General features: G+C 36.9%; 2 protein-coding genes and 1 long non-coding RNA gene across 4 annotated transcripts; 2 read left to right on the forward strand and 1 right to left on the reverse strand.

Moving 5' to 3' along the window:
- Positions 1–3,263: 3,263 nt before the first annotated feature.
- On the reverse strand, positions 3,264–5,256 carry LOC126623993 (uncharacterized). The gene is made up of 4 exons (XR_007623953.1): positions 5,162–5,256; positions 4,286–4,481; positions 3,825–3,983; positions 3,264–3,320 (listed from the first exon to the last, which is right to left on the reverse strand). It is a non-coding gene; the product is annotated as an uncharacterized LOC126623993 (long non-coding RNA).
- A 5,927-nt stretch (positions 5,257–11,183) lies between these two features.
- Positions 11,184–12,887, forward strand: LOC126623975 (uncharacterized). Of its 2 annotated transcripts, none has more exons than XM_050292959.1 (2): positions 11,184–11,238; positions 11,770–12,887. In XM_050292959.1, exons 1-2 carry the CDS (start codon positions 11,236–11,238, stop codon positions 12,478–12,480), a joined length of 714 nt encoding a protein of 237 aa, XP_050148916.1. In that variant the 5' UTR covers positions 11,184–11,235; the 3' UTR covers positions 12,481–12,887. The 2 variants fall into 2 exon arrangements, with proteins under 2 accessions (XP_050148916.1, XP_050148917.1); XM_050292960.1 differs by lacking the exon at positions 11,184–11,238 and adding an exon at positions 11,296–11,647.
- A 1,123-nt stretch (positions 12,888–14,010) lies between these two features.
- On the forward strand, positions 14,011–17,049 carry LOC126622975 (protein FAR1-RELATED SEQUENCE 5-like). The gene is made up of 4 exons (XM_050291635.1): positions 14,011–14,276; positions 14,472–14,601; positions 15,167–15,332; positions 15,430–17,049. The coding sequence occupies exons 1-4, from the start codon at positions 14,011–14,013 to the stop codon at positions 16,302–16,304; spliced, it is 1,437 nt and encodes a 478-aa protein (XP_050147592.1). The 3' UTR covers positions 16,305–17,049.
- The last annotated feature ends 585 nt before the right edge of the window (positions 17,050–17,634 follow it).

Below are 17,634 nucleotides of genomic sequence, written 5' to 3' on the forward strand. Positions count from 1 at the left end.
AAACCCCGACCCACTCAATTAAAAAAAAAAAATGTTTCTGGGCACCCTACATCCCTTCTCTTCCCTGAATCCATGGCGACGGCTGCACTGCGAGCTGAGGAAGTTCCAGACCCTCGCGGTTAGCGACGTCGAACCGATTGCTCCGGTGCAGGTCATGGTGATGAAGACGAAGGACGAAACGACGTCGCACTTTGAAATCGTACGCCGTCGCCTTCACATCCAAAACCCATTGCCTCCTCCTCCAAACCCTCACTCTTGGCGATGAAGGATGGGCATCCTTCCTCGTACGGCTCCGTCTATGTCCCTTCCCACCACCGCTTCCGCTCTGTCATCAGCACCCCCACTTTCAAATTGGAAATAGAAAACCAATTTCACACAATTTTATAACATTTTCCCCCAATTTTTACAGATCTCAAAAAAACCCAAGAAACCCAGCTGCAACAGATCTAAAAAACTATCCATAAAAACACACAATTAACAATAATACAAACCAACACACATTCATTGATTCATGCAATTCTACTCAAACAGACAATACAGAAAACAAGAGAGAGTAGGTGGAGAGAGAGAGTTACATAAAATTAAACCCGAATTTGAAGTCGTAAATACGTAAGGCGAAAAGGGATATGCCCTTAGAGGGCAAATTGCGGTCGAAGAGACCCAGAAATCAAAAAAAGGGAGACGCAAAAGGGCTCCATTCGAATAGGGGGAGGGTAGGTGGAATCGAAGAGGGAGATGAAGGGGGAGGGTGGGTGTAGAGGAGAGAAGGGATGAGGGTCTGGGGACTTGGGCCGAGCTTAATCGAATGGTGGTGGTTATGGAAGAGAAGAAGAAGAAGAGGAGGAATGAAAGTGTACCCGTGGATGCAGAGGAGAGAAATGAGGGGCTTGAGGTGTTTGTTTCTTGAGAAAATGTGGATCTGATGGGAAAGTGAGAAGAGAGGAAGTTGAGAGTGGGGGATTGAATTGAACGATTGGGTTTGGGGATGATTTGATCGGAATATTTTGTTGTTTTGATTTGCAGGGGTTCTGAGTTTTTTTTTTCCTTCTTGTTGTTGTTGTATTTTTTTTAATAAATACTTTTATTTAATTAATTATTTTAATATTTTAATGACACGTGGCGCCCAGTCATTGTCCACATAGGCGCCACGTCATCAGTTAACAGCAGACTTAACAGTTTTACTAACGGATGTATGAGACTATCCCAAAATTAACACTTTAGGTATGACTCTGGGACGAAAAAAAACTTGATGTACTAAAGGTTGAAAACCATGAAACATGAGAGTAGTAAACAGTCTTTTGCCCAAAAATATATATATATATACACACACATATATTAATTTGAGGGATGTAGTATAATATATAAACTAAACGAAACAACCGACAGAACGTAACAAGAGTGTTTGTTTATCATTTTCTTTGTAGAAAATTACATCTCATGTCCTTGAACAGGTACATACATATACATCTAACACAAGATACAAGTTGCTCTGGTGAGCTTTGTTCAGGGATTCAGGGGGGTTGCGCCTTCGGTGAGTAGCACAAATATGCTGCCGTTGTCTCTCCTCGTAATCTGGAGCTCTCCGTCGAGGTACATTGTTAACAACCACACAGGGCCGGTCCTAAGAATTTAGGGGCCCTAGGCGAGTTTTCGAAATGGAGTCCTAAAATTCTCTGATTTCCGGTTCTTTATACATTGATATGTATAAAAAAGAATTCCCTAAATACATAAAAATTCTATTTCCACATCCAATATCATTAAAAACTAGGGTAAAAGACTGTTTACTACCCTTATGTTTCGTGGTTTTCAACATTTAGTACATCAAGTTTTTTTCGTTTCAGAGTCATACCTAAAATGTAAATTTTGGGACAGTCTCGTACATCCGTTAGTCAAACTGTTAAGTCTTCCGTTAACTGTGACGTGACGCCCATGTGGACAATAATTGGGCGCCACGTGTCACCCACGTGGAAATTAAAAATAAATTATTTATAAAATAAATAAATAAAATATAATAAAATAAAAAATTATATATATTTATTTATTTATTTATTAAAAAAAAAAACCTTCATCTTCCCCAGATTCAGAGGAAGAAGAAGAAGAAGAAGGAGAAGGAAGAAGAAGAAGGAAGAAGGAGAAGAAGGGGAAGGAGGAGAAGGAGAAGAAGGGTGCCAGCGTATTTTTAGGGATGGAGATGCTTTGGCTTATTACTGTTTATTGGGGTTTATTACTGTTCATTTAAGTGGATAAATGCGCTGGGTGCTGGCACAAAGTCTTTAGGGGTGGATTTGCTCTAAGAGGTGATTGCAGTGTAAACAAATACACACAGATACAAGACACTAGTCAGGGAGCGTTATCAAATATTTACATATATGTTTTAGACTTGTATGGTTATAAAACACATACATATATTTTCTGTATGCCTTACCTCCAATTCTTCCTACAACAGGATCCAGCGAAGAATCCACACAGCAAGTCGCATGCACAAAGCAGCTGGGATGTCCGTTTCACTTTCCAAAGATTTCACGCCATCTCCTATTTCTTCCGACTTCATTTGATGTATCCCTAGCTGCTCTGAGTGCTATCTGAAAGAGAAATACATATGAACCAAGTCATCAAGCAATGTGACAATAGTTGTAGCCTAGGTAGAATTTATTTATTTTTCTTTCATTTACCTCACCGATGGCTTCACTACAACAAATATGAGCATTGCACACAATAAATTATATGTGCCCTTTGAGGCCAAAGAGCACCAACATATGTGCCCATAGACCAATAGCAACAGTACAACAACTAAGTTTCTATATGTGCCCTCTATGGGCGTCACCATTGCTAAAAGGGCACAATAGACTGTTTGGTGCTCAGAGGCAGACACAAATAAAGGCCTTTTTGTGTCTATGTTCGGACAAACTTGTCAGATGACCATCCATGTTTACACTATTTTTGTTATTGTGCCCATTAGGTTCTATTTAAAAAAAAAATAGAAATGTAAAATTTTGAAATTTTTATTTATCGTACCCAGTGCACAAGGCTCCCGCTTTACGCAGGGTCTGGGAGAGGTGAAATGTAAAATTTAAAATTTTCATAAAATCAAAGATGACAGTCTTGCTGTAAAAAGCAATTCAGTAGTAGAAATGGAATGTCTAATGAAACTACATAAATATTCCTCATAAAGAACATGTTTACAAGTGTTCAAGATAAAACACAAACAAAATAATGAGATTTTCCTATCAATGTATCCATGCATTCCTACATATAGCCACGGTCCACCCATAACTGGTTTTACCCTTTTTCCCAGCTCGGTGGATTATGTAATCACCTTCCTGAAATCCAAACCAAAGGAAAAATGAAAAAGGGAAAGGATCACATATTTCCAGTGATGTTTAACTACCCAAACATCCAATCAACACTGAGAATTCATTAGCTTTACACATATCTGATAACAATAACAGTTTCATTTTCTCCGACAAAAAGAGAGAACATTTTTCTATTGGTACAACTAAATGTCCAATGTACCAAATGGGTTTAAATTGCTAATCCATACACTAGAATTCCATATGTCATCAATCACATTTTATTCCAACTAATTTAAGGGAATGAAAGCTAATCACTTTGCAAATTCCATATGAAACATACCAAATGGGTTTAAATTGCTAATCCATACACTAGAATCCAAATCCAATCCAAATTCAACTGTGGTCCTTTGAACCCAAAATAACAACTATGAGGTGTAAGGCCAAGGTTAATATGGAATTTATGCATCCCCTAAAACCTACAATCAATTTTAATAAATAGCAATGAAGTCAAAAGGTCGATAAAACATTTACCTCCATAAAAGAATTACGTTAGAATCCAGATCTTCCTCAATTTCTCTAATTTATGCATTATTAATAATTGACGAGTGTTGCAGTGAACCAGCGTACAACTGAATGTATCGGCGACAAAGCTGACAAAGATCTCAAATGAGGTCCCAAGAGGATCGGCAACTAATTCAAGAAATGTACTGTGAAGTCAGAACCAACATGGGAAATTCATAGAAGTACATCGATTTGTAAAATACATCCAAAAGCATGCAGTGAGAAGTTTCACCAAATATTTGAAAGTAAATACAACCTTCAACTCAATTCCAGTATTTTTATTTATAAAATTTAAAGGAATATTGTAAAAATAAGAAGCTGACAAAAAAACCTTGAATACCAGGCCGTAAACAGGCATACAAGCATAGACCATAAAAGAGTCTATAGATACACTTTTATCTATCAAGTGTAGCGTATAATATATGTGTTACCACACTTTCTTCTGCTGCAGGGCTGCTTGAGCAGCACCACGCCACCACAAATACAGACCCTCTGATAGGGGCACCACATGTCTCAGATGGGAAACATCAACATAAGTCTTGTATCTTGAAACAACTTCTAATAGTTTTATATCCAATCATAATATTGGCCTGAAAAAACCTGTAGAAATGAGTTGTAGCACTCCAGCTGCATACCAAGAAAGCAGAAAAGGAACAAATTTTATGGGTTGTGGAAAAAAGAAAATTAACACCTCAACTTTCCTCAGAAAGCTGAGAGAAGCAATTTTACTCGATACTTATATGGTAGAAGAAAACATTTAGAGAGGGAGAAGAGAAGTAGAGAGGAATAGGGGGATACTAAAATGTGAAAGAGATCCTCCAGCGAAATCTTATTGCATTTTCCTAACTCCTACCATGAATTAAAGATATAATATGAATATTTGTTTCTCAATGGCAGAACAGGAGAGAGGATGAATAAAAATAATACAGGGAATAACATTCACTCAGCACGAGGGAAGCCTTCTCAAACGGAACCTCTGGATAATTTCTTTCTTGATTTCCAATGCGGTGATATTTTAAAACTCCATTTCGTCCAGAGCTAGATACGAACAAACACGCACGTCCATAATTGTAAAATCCTTATTACATTTAAAACTGAAAGAACAAACCAAAAACTCAATGGCTCCCACTGGTTTCGTAGATTCAAATCAATTTAAAACTCAATTACAGTTAAGTTCTTCCTAAAAACTCATATGGCCCTAAATTAATGCAAACATGCCAGTACTTCAGATTAAACTTAATTAGACAATTATTTTGAAAACTCATCAATCACAAAACTAAAAGTTTTTATTTTGAAAAATCACTTACACTGGAGGACAGCCCACGATGAGAGGATCATTTTTACCTCTTTAGTCGAGGTCCAATTCCGGAAGACTTGGCCAGAAATTGGCCGGAAAATCCGCGGTAAGGTCGTTTTCCACAAGGATTATTTAAAACAATTTATGAAAAACCAAAATTTTAGTTAATTATTTGCAAACAAAGATTGAAAAAGGTTGATTTTGAATTTAAAAATAACATAAACGAATTTTAATAAAAGTAATTTAAGGAAAGCAACTAATAACCAATTAAAAAGGAAACAAATCAAAGAGAAAAGATTTTGAGAAACAAATATGGAAAAGCACTAGGGTTCCGCCGTCACCCTAACAATCCTACATAGTTCTTCTAATTTCTTATGAATTACACATGCATATTTTGAAGGTTAGGTTTTCCTAAAGTATGCCCTACTTGGAACCCCCAACATATAACGTATATCTAACATGCAACTCGTCCGTGGCGTCCAGATCGAATGTGAAAAATAAGACTCATTAAGTTTTGTGAAAACCTTTTGAAAAACCATATAACTCCTAAGACGTGTTGTTTATCCTAAGTAGTTACACATGTTAACCACAAGAAGCCTTAGTCAATTTTAGGGACAGCCCTCCGCCAAAATTGCATCAAATTACTTTTCTAAATATCCTAATGGTCGTTAATCACTAAGATAAATAGATAGGTTAAATCACAGTGATTAACAATCAAAACTTGCATGCAAAAATTCATAAGAAAATTAAAAAGAGACTACATATTCTTGCTAAGGATCATGGCCTCACCCTAGCAAAAAGAATTAGTTAAGCATATTCATAATTAAAATCAACATAATTGTATTAAACTAGAAAAAGAATGAAAACACCTAAAAGTATAAGTCTTGAAATTTTTAAGCTTTAGCCAAAATCTTCTTCTCAAATCTTGCGTACCTAAAAGAGAAACACTAAGTCTGCCAAAAGGCTTATTTATATTACTCTAAATAAACTCCTCCTAGTAAAAGGACTTAAAATAAGACTAGGAAACTAAATAAATTGAAATAAAATAGGAAACATAATCTTAAATTAACTTGGTAAATTCGCTTAGAAATCTGCACAGCCACGTTTTGGACCCAGATCAGCTCCAAAACTGGCCCAAAATAGCTGGATTTAAAGCTTGGACTATTCTGAACACTTCTCCAGAAGGCCACAGACCCATCTGAGGTCATCTTGGGCTCCAAAAATGCAATTTAAGCCCAGAAATGTCACTTTCCAGCAACGCGCACTGCTCCTTTAATAAATCGCCAGAAGATAACCGCTTGGTAGAAAAATCCAAAATTTTGACACGAATAAGCCAAGAGACACACGAACGTCCTCCAATTTGAATCACTCCAAATTCATTTGTTTGATCATGTTTTGCTCCAGAGGAAGTCGAATGTCCTATATTGAAAATATAAAGCAAAGTATCAAAATTCTACCAAAATAATTATCAAAGTATACTAAGATTAGGGTAAAATATATAATATAATATTGACTCTTCACATACCAACTTCACAAAAGCACTTACCTCAACCACTCATAGCCAAAAGCACTGACCTCAACCACTGGCTATAAGGCAGCCCTGAGGCTAAGTATAATCACTTAATTATCATGGAAGACGATGCGAGTGTTTAGTGTAGAAGGGAAACAGATTAGTCTAACCAACTTGATTACACATAAATATGCTTTATTTTTTATTTTTTTATTTTATTACAAACGATATCATTACTTTATTTTACACGAAGAGGAAAGGAAACAATCCACCACTTATTTAAGGATGACACATAAACACAAATCAACAAAAGCATGCAAGAGATATAACCATTAGCATACAGTTTGTGACAAGCCTTTGTTCTTCACTTATTGCCCATGTTTGTGAATGAAGACACAATATCACTGTGAAAATAAGAAAAATCCGAAATATTCAAATGATAACACAAATAACTATTTAAGTTGCAAGATTGTGAATCTATGCACCACATATTTTGCTATGACGAATAGTATATGTGATTCAATACACCTTTTTCTTCCCCCATATTGATCCGGATCTTTTATTGCGTAAGCCAAGAAAGTCATAAATGGGTTTGAAAAACCAGGCATGAATTTTCTGAACCATGGTTATGAAAGATTGATACATAGGAAATTGAAGCAGGGCACAAAGAGGGACTGGGAAAAAGGCAATAGGGTAAAGTAGAGACTCAGTCCATTTCTTCTTGACGCGAATCAAGAGCAAAATGGTGGCAACAAAGGCGAGCATGGTGGTTCCCATGGAGAAGAAGAGCAAGATGAATCCAGTCATGATCTTGTTAGTGTAAAACTTAAGAACGCTCAAGAGTTCACTTCAATTGCATACCTTTTCAAAGAGAGGCTACATGTATTTATATTTCACTTCAGATTACATCAGGGAAAGCAATCCCTATTTACAAGGCTATTCAAAAATTCAAAAATTACAACAAACTGTACAAAGGAAATATATCCCAGAAACAACAAACATTTGAAAGAGTTGTAACCTAAGCTAACTCTTCATGGATAAGAGTTTAGAGTGATCACAACTGCCTGAAGTCTCGGAAGCAAGAGTCTCACACTGACTTGGTCTAACAATTAGGAATGCTGCTAACGAAATGTGGGTACTCGAGAGGGGAGGAGAGGACAGAGAGAAAGAATGCCACTGAAGATAATGAGCATGAAATGGCCATAACGTCCATGCAATGCAGGTGAAAAGCCAAAAGAGAGGATTGTCCTGGAAATTAGGACGGCCACTTATATATATTGGGTCTTTTGACATATGAGTTGACATATAAGCTGGGTCTTTTGATATATATATATATATATATAGGGAGCTTAAGGGGAGGGATCCCTATTTTTTCAAAAAAAATGGGGACACGCTCCCCACTGTTAGATTGACTTTAATGAAATTGTGTGGAGCGTGTCCCCATTTTTTTGAAAAAATGGGGATCCCTCCCCTTAAGCAATATATATATATATATATTTATCAACTTGGTCAACTCATGTTTGCTTTGCGACTTAGAATCGAGGCATACATGAGTTGACATACGTGTTTTCATAAAATGTGGGATTAATACGTTGATAACTGTTTTACTATATATATATATAATTGCACATACAACCCCTTCAGGACTTATATACAATCCCGGGATTGTATGCCTCGATTCTAAGTCCTGAAGGGGGCGCAAAGCAAACATGAGTTGACCAAGTTGATATATATATATATATATATATATATATAGTAAAACAGTTATCAACGTACTAACCTCACATTTTATGAAAACACATATATAATGATAAACATAGGTTTTCCGAAACCTAGCATGTCGTGCAATATCTCAAATCATAACTTTTATATATAATAATCACTAGTAAATGTCCAATAACCCTCAGGTCCCATGCCGCTCCCCGTCTCTAAGCAGACAGTCAGAGGAAAATACACTTCAGGCCTCATGCCGGCTCCCCGTCCTTGTGCTAAATAGCCAGAGGAAACACACTTTAGGCCCTATGCCAACACCAAACAGTCGCCAGGGACGGACCGGAATCTATCTCTACGTTCCGTAGCGGAAATGACCACTAGGTAAGTATAAAGCCATTTAAAATATATATATTGAAAAGCAGCTTCATAGTATAAAGTCATCCATCATCTATACTATAAAGAGGTGTTCGAAACATGTTCTAAATATCATATTGTCATCCATCAGATATTCTATAAGAACACGAGTTATAGGAAAAATAGTAGTAATTCAATCTAGCCTCAATAAGCATGTTATCTCAAAGCGTTTCATAGAACATAATCATTAAATCATGTTTTTCCATGTATGCATTTCTATTATTAAAACATGTATTTTAGAAGGGGTCCACTCACAGGACTTCACCACTGAAGAGCCACGCAGCTAGCGAAGACAGAAACGCCACTATAATTGCCCCTAAGCACATAAATGGTACATTTAGTCAAACTCTACTCAATCAATTGAATTTGGGAAAACGGACTTCAAAAATGGGTCCAGAACGTCGAAATTAGCTTAGGAGATGACCCGAACGAAAACCTGAAAAGTCCACGATCAAAGTCAACGTTGATCATTGACCGGTCAAAATTAAGTTCAACGATGACTGTTGACCGAGTCAATGGTCATATCGGGTCAATGTCAACGGGTCACGGGTCACGGGTCACGGGTCCCGTTTAGGCTCTAATGTTTAGGCTCTAATGGGTTTAGGTTTAGGGCTTTAGGATTAGATGGGCTTTAGGGTTAGGGTTTTAGATAATTAGGTGGGCTGGGTTTAGGGGTGTTTAGGATTGGGTAGGAAGTCTCTAGGCTCGGGCCCAGATCCACACGGCCCGAGGGCCACATTTGAAAGGGTTTTGGGTTTAACTTAAAGGGCTTAAAGCCCTAATTCTGGCACGGCCCAAAGGGCCTTTAGTTTACTAACCTAAATTAAATAAAACAATTTAAATTAAAGGGTTGGGTTGGGTTTTCAAACGGGATGGGCCTAAGGCTCGAGTTCTAAAACGGGCCAAAGGGCCTAGTTTGCTTGATCTCGCCGGGGAAGGAGGTTGGAACCTCCGGTCAACGATAACTAACAACCTAGGGATGCGATCTAGGTATGAAAATAGAGTACAAGATGAAAGGAAGAGGTTTATACCCACAATCCACCGTGAAGAGGATTGGGGTGATCGGAAATTGGGCTTGCACACCCACGGCTCGCCTGGAATTGGGTTTAACACATCCAAATCAATTTCAAGTCCAACCTTCACCAAAACAGGTATACAAACTCAGAAATTCGTACTAACATCCAACTTAAGATAGGGTAATACGATTCCGAGGCTCACTTACTCGCAAATGGTGGAGTTCACCAAAGTTTGCCATTGCACCCTCTCGGTGCTTGCCGTGGCAGAAGGAAGAGAGAGAGACTTTGACGTGTTAAAGATCCTGACAAGGGAGTCTCGAGGGTGATGGGTTCATCGAGGCTGCAAAGGGTGGGTGGTCTGTGTGCGTGCGTGTGTGTGTGTGTGTGTGTGTTTGACGAGAAAAGGAGAGAACAAAGAGAGACACCCGAGGGAAAAAATGGAAAAGGAAAGAGAGAGTGATGGAGGGAAAGAGTGAGACCGAGAGAGAGAGATGAAAGGCTTGGACCCGGGGGACAACAAACAAAGGTGGGCCCCTTGGGACACCTATTAAGACCCAAAAATAATTTTTAAAATGAAAAATATCCCCAAACTTAGTGAAAAATACAAAAATACCCTTTTGTTCCGATAAAATTGGGATGGGTTGTTACAAATGCTAACAAGAATACTACAAATATATTGTTGCCAACGAATATTGACCACTGGAATTACAAACTAAATCACTAGGATTAACAAAATTAAGAACACTATCAATGCCCATAATCCTCATAATTAAGAGATGATAACTGATGGTCGAGCGGGACCACTTATGCAATGTAACCAACGGAGTCCGAGCAATACAGAGTTGCGTGAGCCCCGCTACGTTGCGAAATCACGTTATTAAATTATTAATCACACTATTACATTAGCCTTTGTTATGATTTTCTTCCAGCAATGGGGCTAATCAGCATTATTATTTACTTATTAATCAGCTATGACATGCTTTGCAAAGTTGTTCTCAATTGCAAACATGTCTTTTGAAGCGCAATCAATGCAACGAGCTTTATTTGTAGAGGGACAAACTTTTAGTAGGCACGTCATCATTGCGCATATCTAATAATGATTGAACTCACACCAACTCCGCGGAAATCGCCTTCCAATTTTATAAGAGATTTTATTCAAGAAAAATGTTAGGAGGTATCTGATTTTTTTATGAATTTTCTGTTAACTCACAATTAATATTAATTTTTTTACTAATATTATAAAATATTGTTGGATAAAATGAGGTGGCAAGAGTCTATTGAGAGTCTCGCTTTTTGAAAGAGTTCAATTAGCATTTCTATTTATAGAACTATATATGGGTTGGGTTGACCTTTAATTTCCCCCTTTGTGATTAAATTGCTAAGTATACGTATTTGAGCATTAACAAGTTTATGATTAACTTGTAGCTCCAAATGGTATCGAACTTTACCAAGTGCTTTAATTTACTTTGTTTTTGTTTCAATTCAGAAGTAAAAAATAACATATGGAAAATGAATTTACTTTGTTTTTGTTTCTTCCATCCATTGCTTTCTTGTTATAAGCCACCATTTTTGCTTTCTTTCTTTCTTTTATTCTTTCATTCTTCTTCTTCTGCTGCTTCTATTTTGTCCCTTAATCTTGCTTTTTTCAAACCCCAAAATCTTTTTTTCAACGACAAAGCTGGCGCTCAGCTCGCATTTTACATAACCCAGTTTTCAGAATCCCGCCGAATCCAATTTTGCAGTCCTGCTTTTCTCAAAAGTGCTTTTGTTCTGTTTCTTGAAGACGCTCACGGGTTCTTCATGGACAGAGTCGGACTTGGACCCCTCCATTTAATCCCAATCTGTACTTCTTTTTTCTCTCAGCAACAATTCTTTCTCCGAATATTTGTCTTTCTTCTTTTGGGTTTTTGTGGCGGGTTTTGAATCGTTTGTTGAAGTATGAGTCAACTAAGTCTGATATTGCAGGAAGCGGTGCGGAGGGAGAGGGCGGCAAGGACGGTCCTCGAGGTTCTGAGAGAGCAAATGGACGACGCGGATGGAGCGAGGGGAGTTGTGGGCAGGCGGAGCTTGAAGCAACGGCTGAGACTGAGCGTGTTCGGCTGCTGTGGGGCCACCTGGGGATTCGGACGGACGTCGGCGATTGGCGCCAGAGAGGATGAGGAAGATCAAGAACCGCAAAATCTTCCGCCACAAGAACGAGTGGTTATAACTGTGGGCCAGGCTGGACCGGTTAATATTTGGGATCCGGGTTGCGTGGCTCCGGTTTCGCACGGATCGGGTATGAATTTGGCTGCCGCGCTGGCAGCCGAGCGACAGTTGCGGGCTCCGCAGGATCCGGAGGGAGAGGGGTCTGTGGGTCCCACGGGTAATGCAATCGCGGGAACAACAGCGCCGGGAACGCCGATGAGAGTGTCGCTGATGAGGCTGATTGAGGAGACGGAGATGGACGGGCGCGACGAGTTTGGCGGTGGCGCGACGGCGTTGAGCGAAAAAACAGCGGAGGGAAATATAGGGAGCGATTCGGTGTGCTGCGTGTGCATGGGAAGGAAAAAAGGTGCGGCTTTCATCCCGTGTGGGCACACATTTTGTAGGGTGTGTTCCAGAGAGGTGTGGTTGAATCGAGGCTCCTGTCCCCTCTGCAACCGTTCGATCCTCGAGATCCTCGATATATTCTAGTGATCGTCGGATTTGATTGGATGATCAAGAAAAAAACAAAAAAACCAGAAAATATTTGATGTGATTGTTTGAGGGAGGATGCCTCGAGATTCGTGACAGTGTTGAAACTTTGACGGTGGAATTTTCAATCACTAGAAAAATTCAATTTGTTCACATGCAATATGATGCAATATGGGGTTCTTGAATTTCTGCAACTTGAAACGTACAATGAAGCTGCCATGAATTTTGTTATTTTTTGGGTATATTTTAATGGGTAATTTTTCCCATTTTTTTCCAGTAATGTTTCTTATGCATGCCATGCACTTGGTGCTTGGAGTTGAAGTTATCTTACGTTGTCAAAATAATTAAGAACTATTATGAGTTTAATTTTCTTAAATAACAGTAAATGTTAGCATGTCGTTGTATAACGAGTTTGAATTTCGATCAGTACACTTCTATCAGTTAAAGTAGAATATTACTGGTACATGTGATAATGCATGATTATCTGAAAATATCGTCACAATCATACCAAAATACCATGTTAGCATAGTCGTTATATAATGAGTTTGATTATCTTCACAATCGCACCATAATGCATGTACAAGGAAGCTTTTGTTAAAACAAAAGAAATTTTTATCTTCTTTATATATATTTTAAATTTTTTGGAAACGATATCTACACTAAGGGGAGGTAGAGGAGTGAGCTAAGCCTCATATTGGGCTATCCATAATAATGTGGTTCAAATTCGCCTTTGCCAAGAATCGAATCTAAAATCTTTCACCAAAGCCGAAAGAGAAATTGTAATACTAAGTGTTATTAAAAAAGGGTGCATTTTTGCTCACCCACACTAACTCTAGGGTATGCTCACCACCCCTCTCAATGTTTGCCATGTGTAATCCATACTAACTCTAGTTAAGCCTTATTTTTATTTTATTTTTACTTTAATTAATAGGTGAGAGAATCCAACTTGTACTTATTTACTTCCATATATATCCCTTCTTTTTAAATATTTTATTAAAACTTTAAACTTCATTTTTGAATACATACCGACTCAATCTTCTCTCCTTTTTGAATACATACCAATTCAACCTTGCATGCATATCTGGATTTTCCATCTGCTATGCTTTTCCATCTGCTACGTATTTGGTTTTTCCATCTGCTACCTATCTTCTGGGTTTTCCATCTGCAATTTTTTTTTCCTACTAGAAAAAGGTATGCAATTCCCATTTATTTGCTTTTTAGGACTATTATAGATAAGGATGGGCATTGAACACCCATTTCGTGTTGAGGATGAGGCAGTGGTGGTGTAACCGAACGGGATAGTACTGCCTAGAGTCTACATCTTCATCTTCATCATACATACTTTAAATTATGTTCCATCATGGATTATAGGATGTCAATATATAAATATATATGCTTTTCTTAGGATTATTATAGAGTGTCAAAATATATGCTTTTTATGATTATTATAGGGTGTTAATATATATGCTTTTTAGGATTATTATAGGATGTTAATTTAATTGAATATTAAGTAATTTGGTACTTATACAGATGGAACATCAAGATGATGAGTTTCATACTCCATCTTCTCGTGATGCCAAAGAAGCAGTTGATTGTATACACTTAGATTCAGATTCAGATTCCGAAACCTTTGAAGTCTTGGATCAAAATGAAGAAAAAGGAGAATTTACAAGCAAAGTTGGTGATATTTCTCTTGGGATGACTTTTGATAATGAGGACGATGCATATAATTACTACAATGCATATGCTAGAAGGGTTGGATTTAGCGTGAGAAAGAATAGAGAAAATAAGGACAGGTCAGGTGTGCTAAAGAAAAAACAATTTTGTTGTTCTTGTGAAGGTTTTTATAAAAAAAAAAAAAAGAACTCCAAAGAAGAAAAGAGAAGAAACAAGATGTGGCTACAAGGCGATGCTTGAAATCAAACTTAATTTAGAAAGGAAGTTTGTTGTGACAAATTTTGTTGCTGAACATAGTCATGTTGTTGTTCCAGCATCAAGTTCCCATTTATTAAGGTCACAACGATTAATAGAGTCTTCTTAAGAAAAATTGATAGATCAAATGCATTCTGCAGAACTACAGTCATCTCAAATCTTCTCATACTTTACCACAGAAGCATGAGGGTCTCAAAAACTAAATTTTATTCAGTCTGATTGTAACAATTTGATAATGAGAAAGCGCATCGGGATTCTTAAAAAGGGCGACTCAGAATGTTTGCTTGAATATTTTAAGAAAAAGCAATCTGAAGACAAGTCATTTTTCTATTCTATTCGAACAAAAGAGGAGAATGAAATAAGTGGTTGTTTTTTCTGTGATGGAAATTCGAGGCGCGATTATACTATATTTGGTGATGTTGTGTGTTTTGATACGACATTTAAAACGAATAGATATAATATGGTGTGTGCCCCAATAGTTGGTATCAATAATCATGGTCAAACCATACTTTTCGGGTGTGGTTTGGTAGATGGAGAGATAACAGATGCATGTGAGTGGCTTTTCAAGGCCTTTTTACAAGCCATGGATGAAAAAACACCAGGAACCATATTTACAGATCAAGCCCAATCAATCACTGCTGCGATTAGTGAAATATTTCCTAATTGCCACCACCGACTTTGTTTGTGGCACATATATCAGAATGCTGCAAGGAACTTGAATTGTGTTTTCAGTGAGTTTAAATCATTTACACAGGATTTCAAAAGATGCATATATGATCCGGAGACTATTGAAGAATTTGAATCAAATTGGGATAAATTACTTGATGATTATGAATTGAGAAGAAATGATTGGCTAGAAGGGAGATATCTATTACGTGAGAAATGGGCACAAGTTTATGGTCGAGACCATTTTTGTGCAGGTATTACTCTTGATCAATTCCTATTATATTATTTATATATATTATTCACAAGTTTCTTTTTTCACTATACTGTGATCAATTTCCATTTTTTTCTTAGGTATGACAACAACACAAAGAATTGAAAGCATGAACAAGTTTTTGAAAAAGTATTTTGCTCGAAACCTCCTTCTGCAAGAGTTCGTCATCCCATATGGTAGAGCAATAGCGGATCGAAAAGAAAAGGAAAGGCAAGCAGAAAATGCAACTAAACAGAAATGGCGTAGTTTGTATTCTGATTGGAATGTGGAGATTGAAGCATCAAAGCAGTATACAAGTAAGATTTTTTATTATTTCCAAGAGGAGGTTAAGAAAGTTTTAAATTTGAGGCCACTGAAATTAGAAAGTGATGATGGGCTAACACGTACATACACAGTAATGAACTCAAGAAAACGAGGAATTAATAGAACACTTATATATGACCTTGCAAATCAAATAGTTTTGTGCAGTTGCAAAAAGTTTGAGTTTGAAGGGATTCTTTGTGCACATGCTCTAAAGTTATACTATGATTTAGACTTATCAAGTATACCATCCAATTATTATTTGAAAAGATGGAGCAAGGATGCTAAATGTGGTATTGGATTTGATTCTTATGGCGAACCGGCTGTGAGTAATTTGGACTCATCTTCTTTGGTTCAGTACAGTGAGCTATCTAATATAGCACAAAGAATCATAGCAAAAGGTGCAAAAAATAGTCAAAATTGTAGTTTTTTGAAATCTGAGTTGTTAAAGTTGGAGAAAAAAATGGAAAAGCATGCCAATTTTGGAGAACAAGATGATGTAAATTATGTTAAGCATATGACTGAAGCTAAGAAAAATCTTAAGATCCAAGATCCAAAAGTTCAGAAGTCCAAAGGTCGGGGCAAAGGTAGAATGAAGAGTGCTTTGGAATCTAATCAACCTAAAAAGAAAGGTCCATACAAGAGAAAAGGTTAGCACATATTTGGCTTGTTTTTATTTACTATTTGATTCACAATTTGCAATTGTCAATGTAATTATTATTTTAATTGTTTAATAGCTTTTAAAGAATCCAATTCAAATGCATGCGAGATGAACGGACCATCAACAAGATATGCACAAACTCAGGTTTAAAGTTTAGCAATTTTTTGTCATGAATGTTTTATTTATTTATTTATATTTTTGTCCATTACCATTGTTTTAATATATTTCTGATGGATCAATTGGAATTGGTATCTAGGGTGATATTGGAATGCCAAGTCAAAACCAATTCAATATGGCACCCGTAAGTCAAGTCACAAATTTTCCTTATGGATTTCCAATTGTTCCTTGTGTTCAAGGGATTCAAAAGCACCAACTTGGATTTCAAGCTATAAGTCCCATGATGTCCAATTACTCATTTATGAATCCTCGGGTTTGTATCTTCACTGAGTGTACTATATATAGTGTACTATATTTTTGTTCTCTAGTTTCATAAGTAATTTTTTCCTTTCTATTAATTTGCAGGAAAACATTCAACCAATACCTCTGGGAAGCACTCCTTAACTAAAATTTTCAAATCCATCAACATCAAACATTCAACCGATACCTCTGGGAACCACTCTTGAACTGAAATTTTCAAATCCATCAACATCTTAGATCAAGTTGTAATAGAATTTAGAGAAATTTTTTTGGAACGACAACCTTTGAAGTGGAGAATATTCAACCTACTAGTTTTGTAAAAATTTATTTGGATGAGTTTCATCTCAGACAATTGTATTTTGTTGGATATTGATGAGTTTCATCTCAAACAATTGTATTTTTTGGACTAGCTTTTTGTACAATTTTATTTTGATGAATTTCATCTAAAACAATTGTATTTTTACGATTTTGGAAAATCCAGATACGTAGCAGATGGAAAAGCATAGCAAATGGAACATCCAGATACACATGCAAGGTTGAATTGGTATGTATTCAAAAATGAGAGAAGATGAGTCGGTTTGTATTCAAAAGGAAGTTTAAAGTTTAAATAAAATACTTAAAAAGAAAGGATATATATGGAAGTAAATAAGTAAAAGTTGGATTCTCCCACCTATTAATTGAAGTAAAAATAAAATAAAAATAAGGCTTAACTAGAGTTAGTATGGATTACACATGGCAAGCATTGAGAGGGGTGATGAGCATACCCTAGAGTTAGTGTGGGTGAGCAAAAATGCACCCATTAAAAAAATAAGCTTGAAACGTTGGCATTTGTTTCCTTGTGTGGTTTTGTGGAATCTTGAAGAACATTTGGGGTGGGTTTGGACCAACTACAACCACCATCAACCTA

This window comes from Malus sylvestris, chromosome 5, assembly GCF_916048215.2.
Source record: "Malus sylvestris chromosome 5, drMalSylv7.2, whole genome shotgun sequence".
Taxonomy (NCBI): domain Eukaryota; kingdom Viridiplantae; phylum Streptophyta; class Magnoliopsida; order Rosales; family Rosaceae; genus Malus; species Malus sylvestris.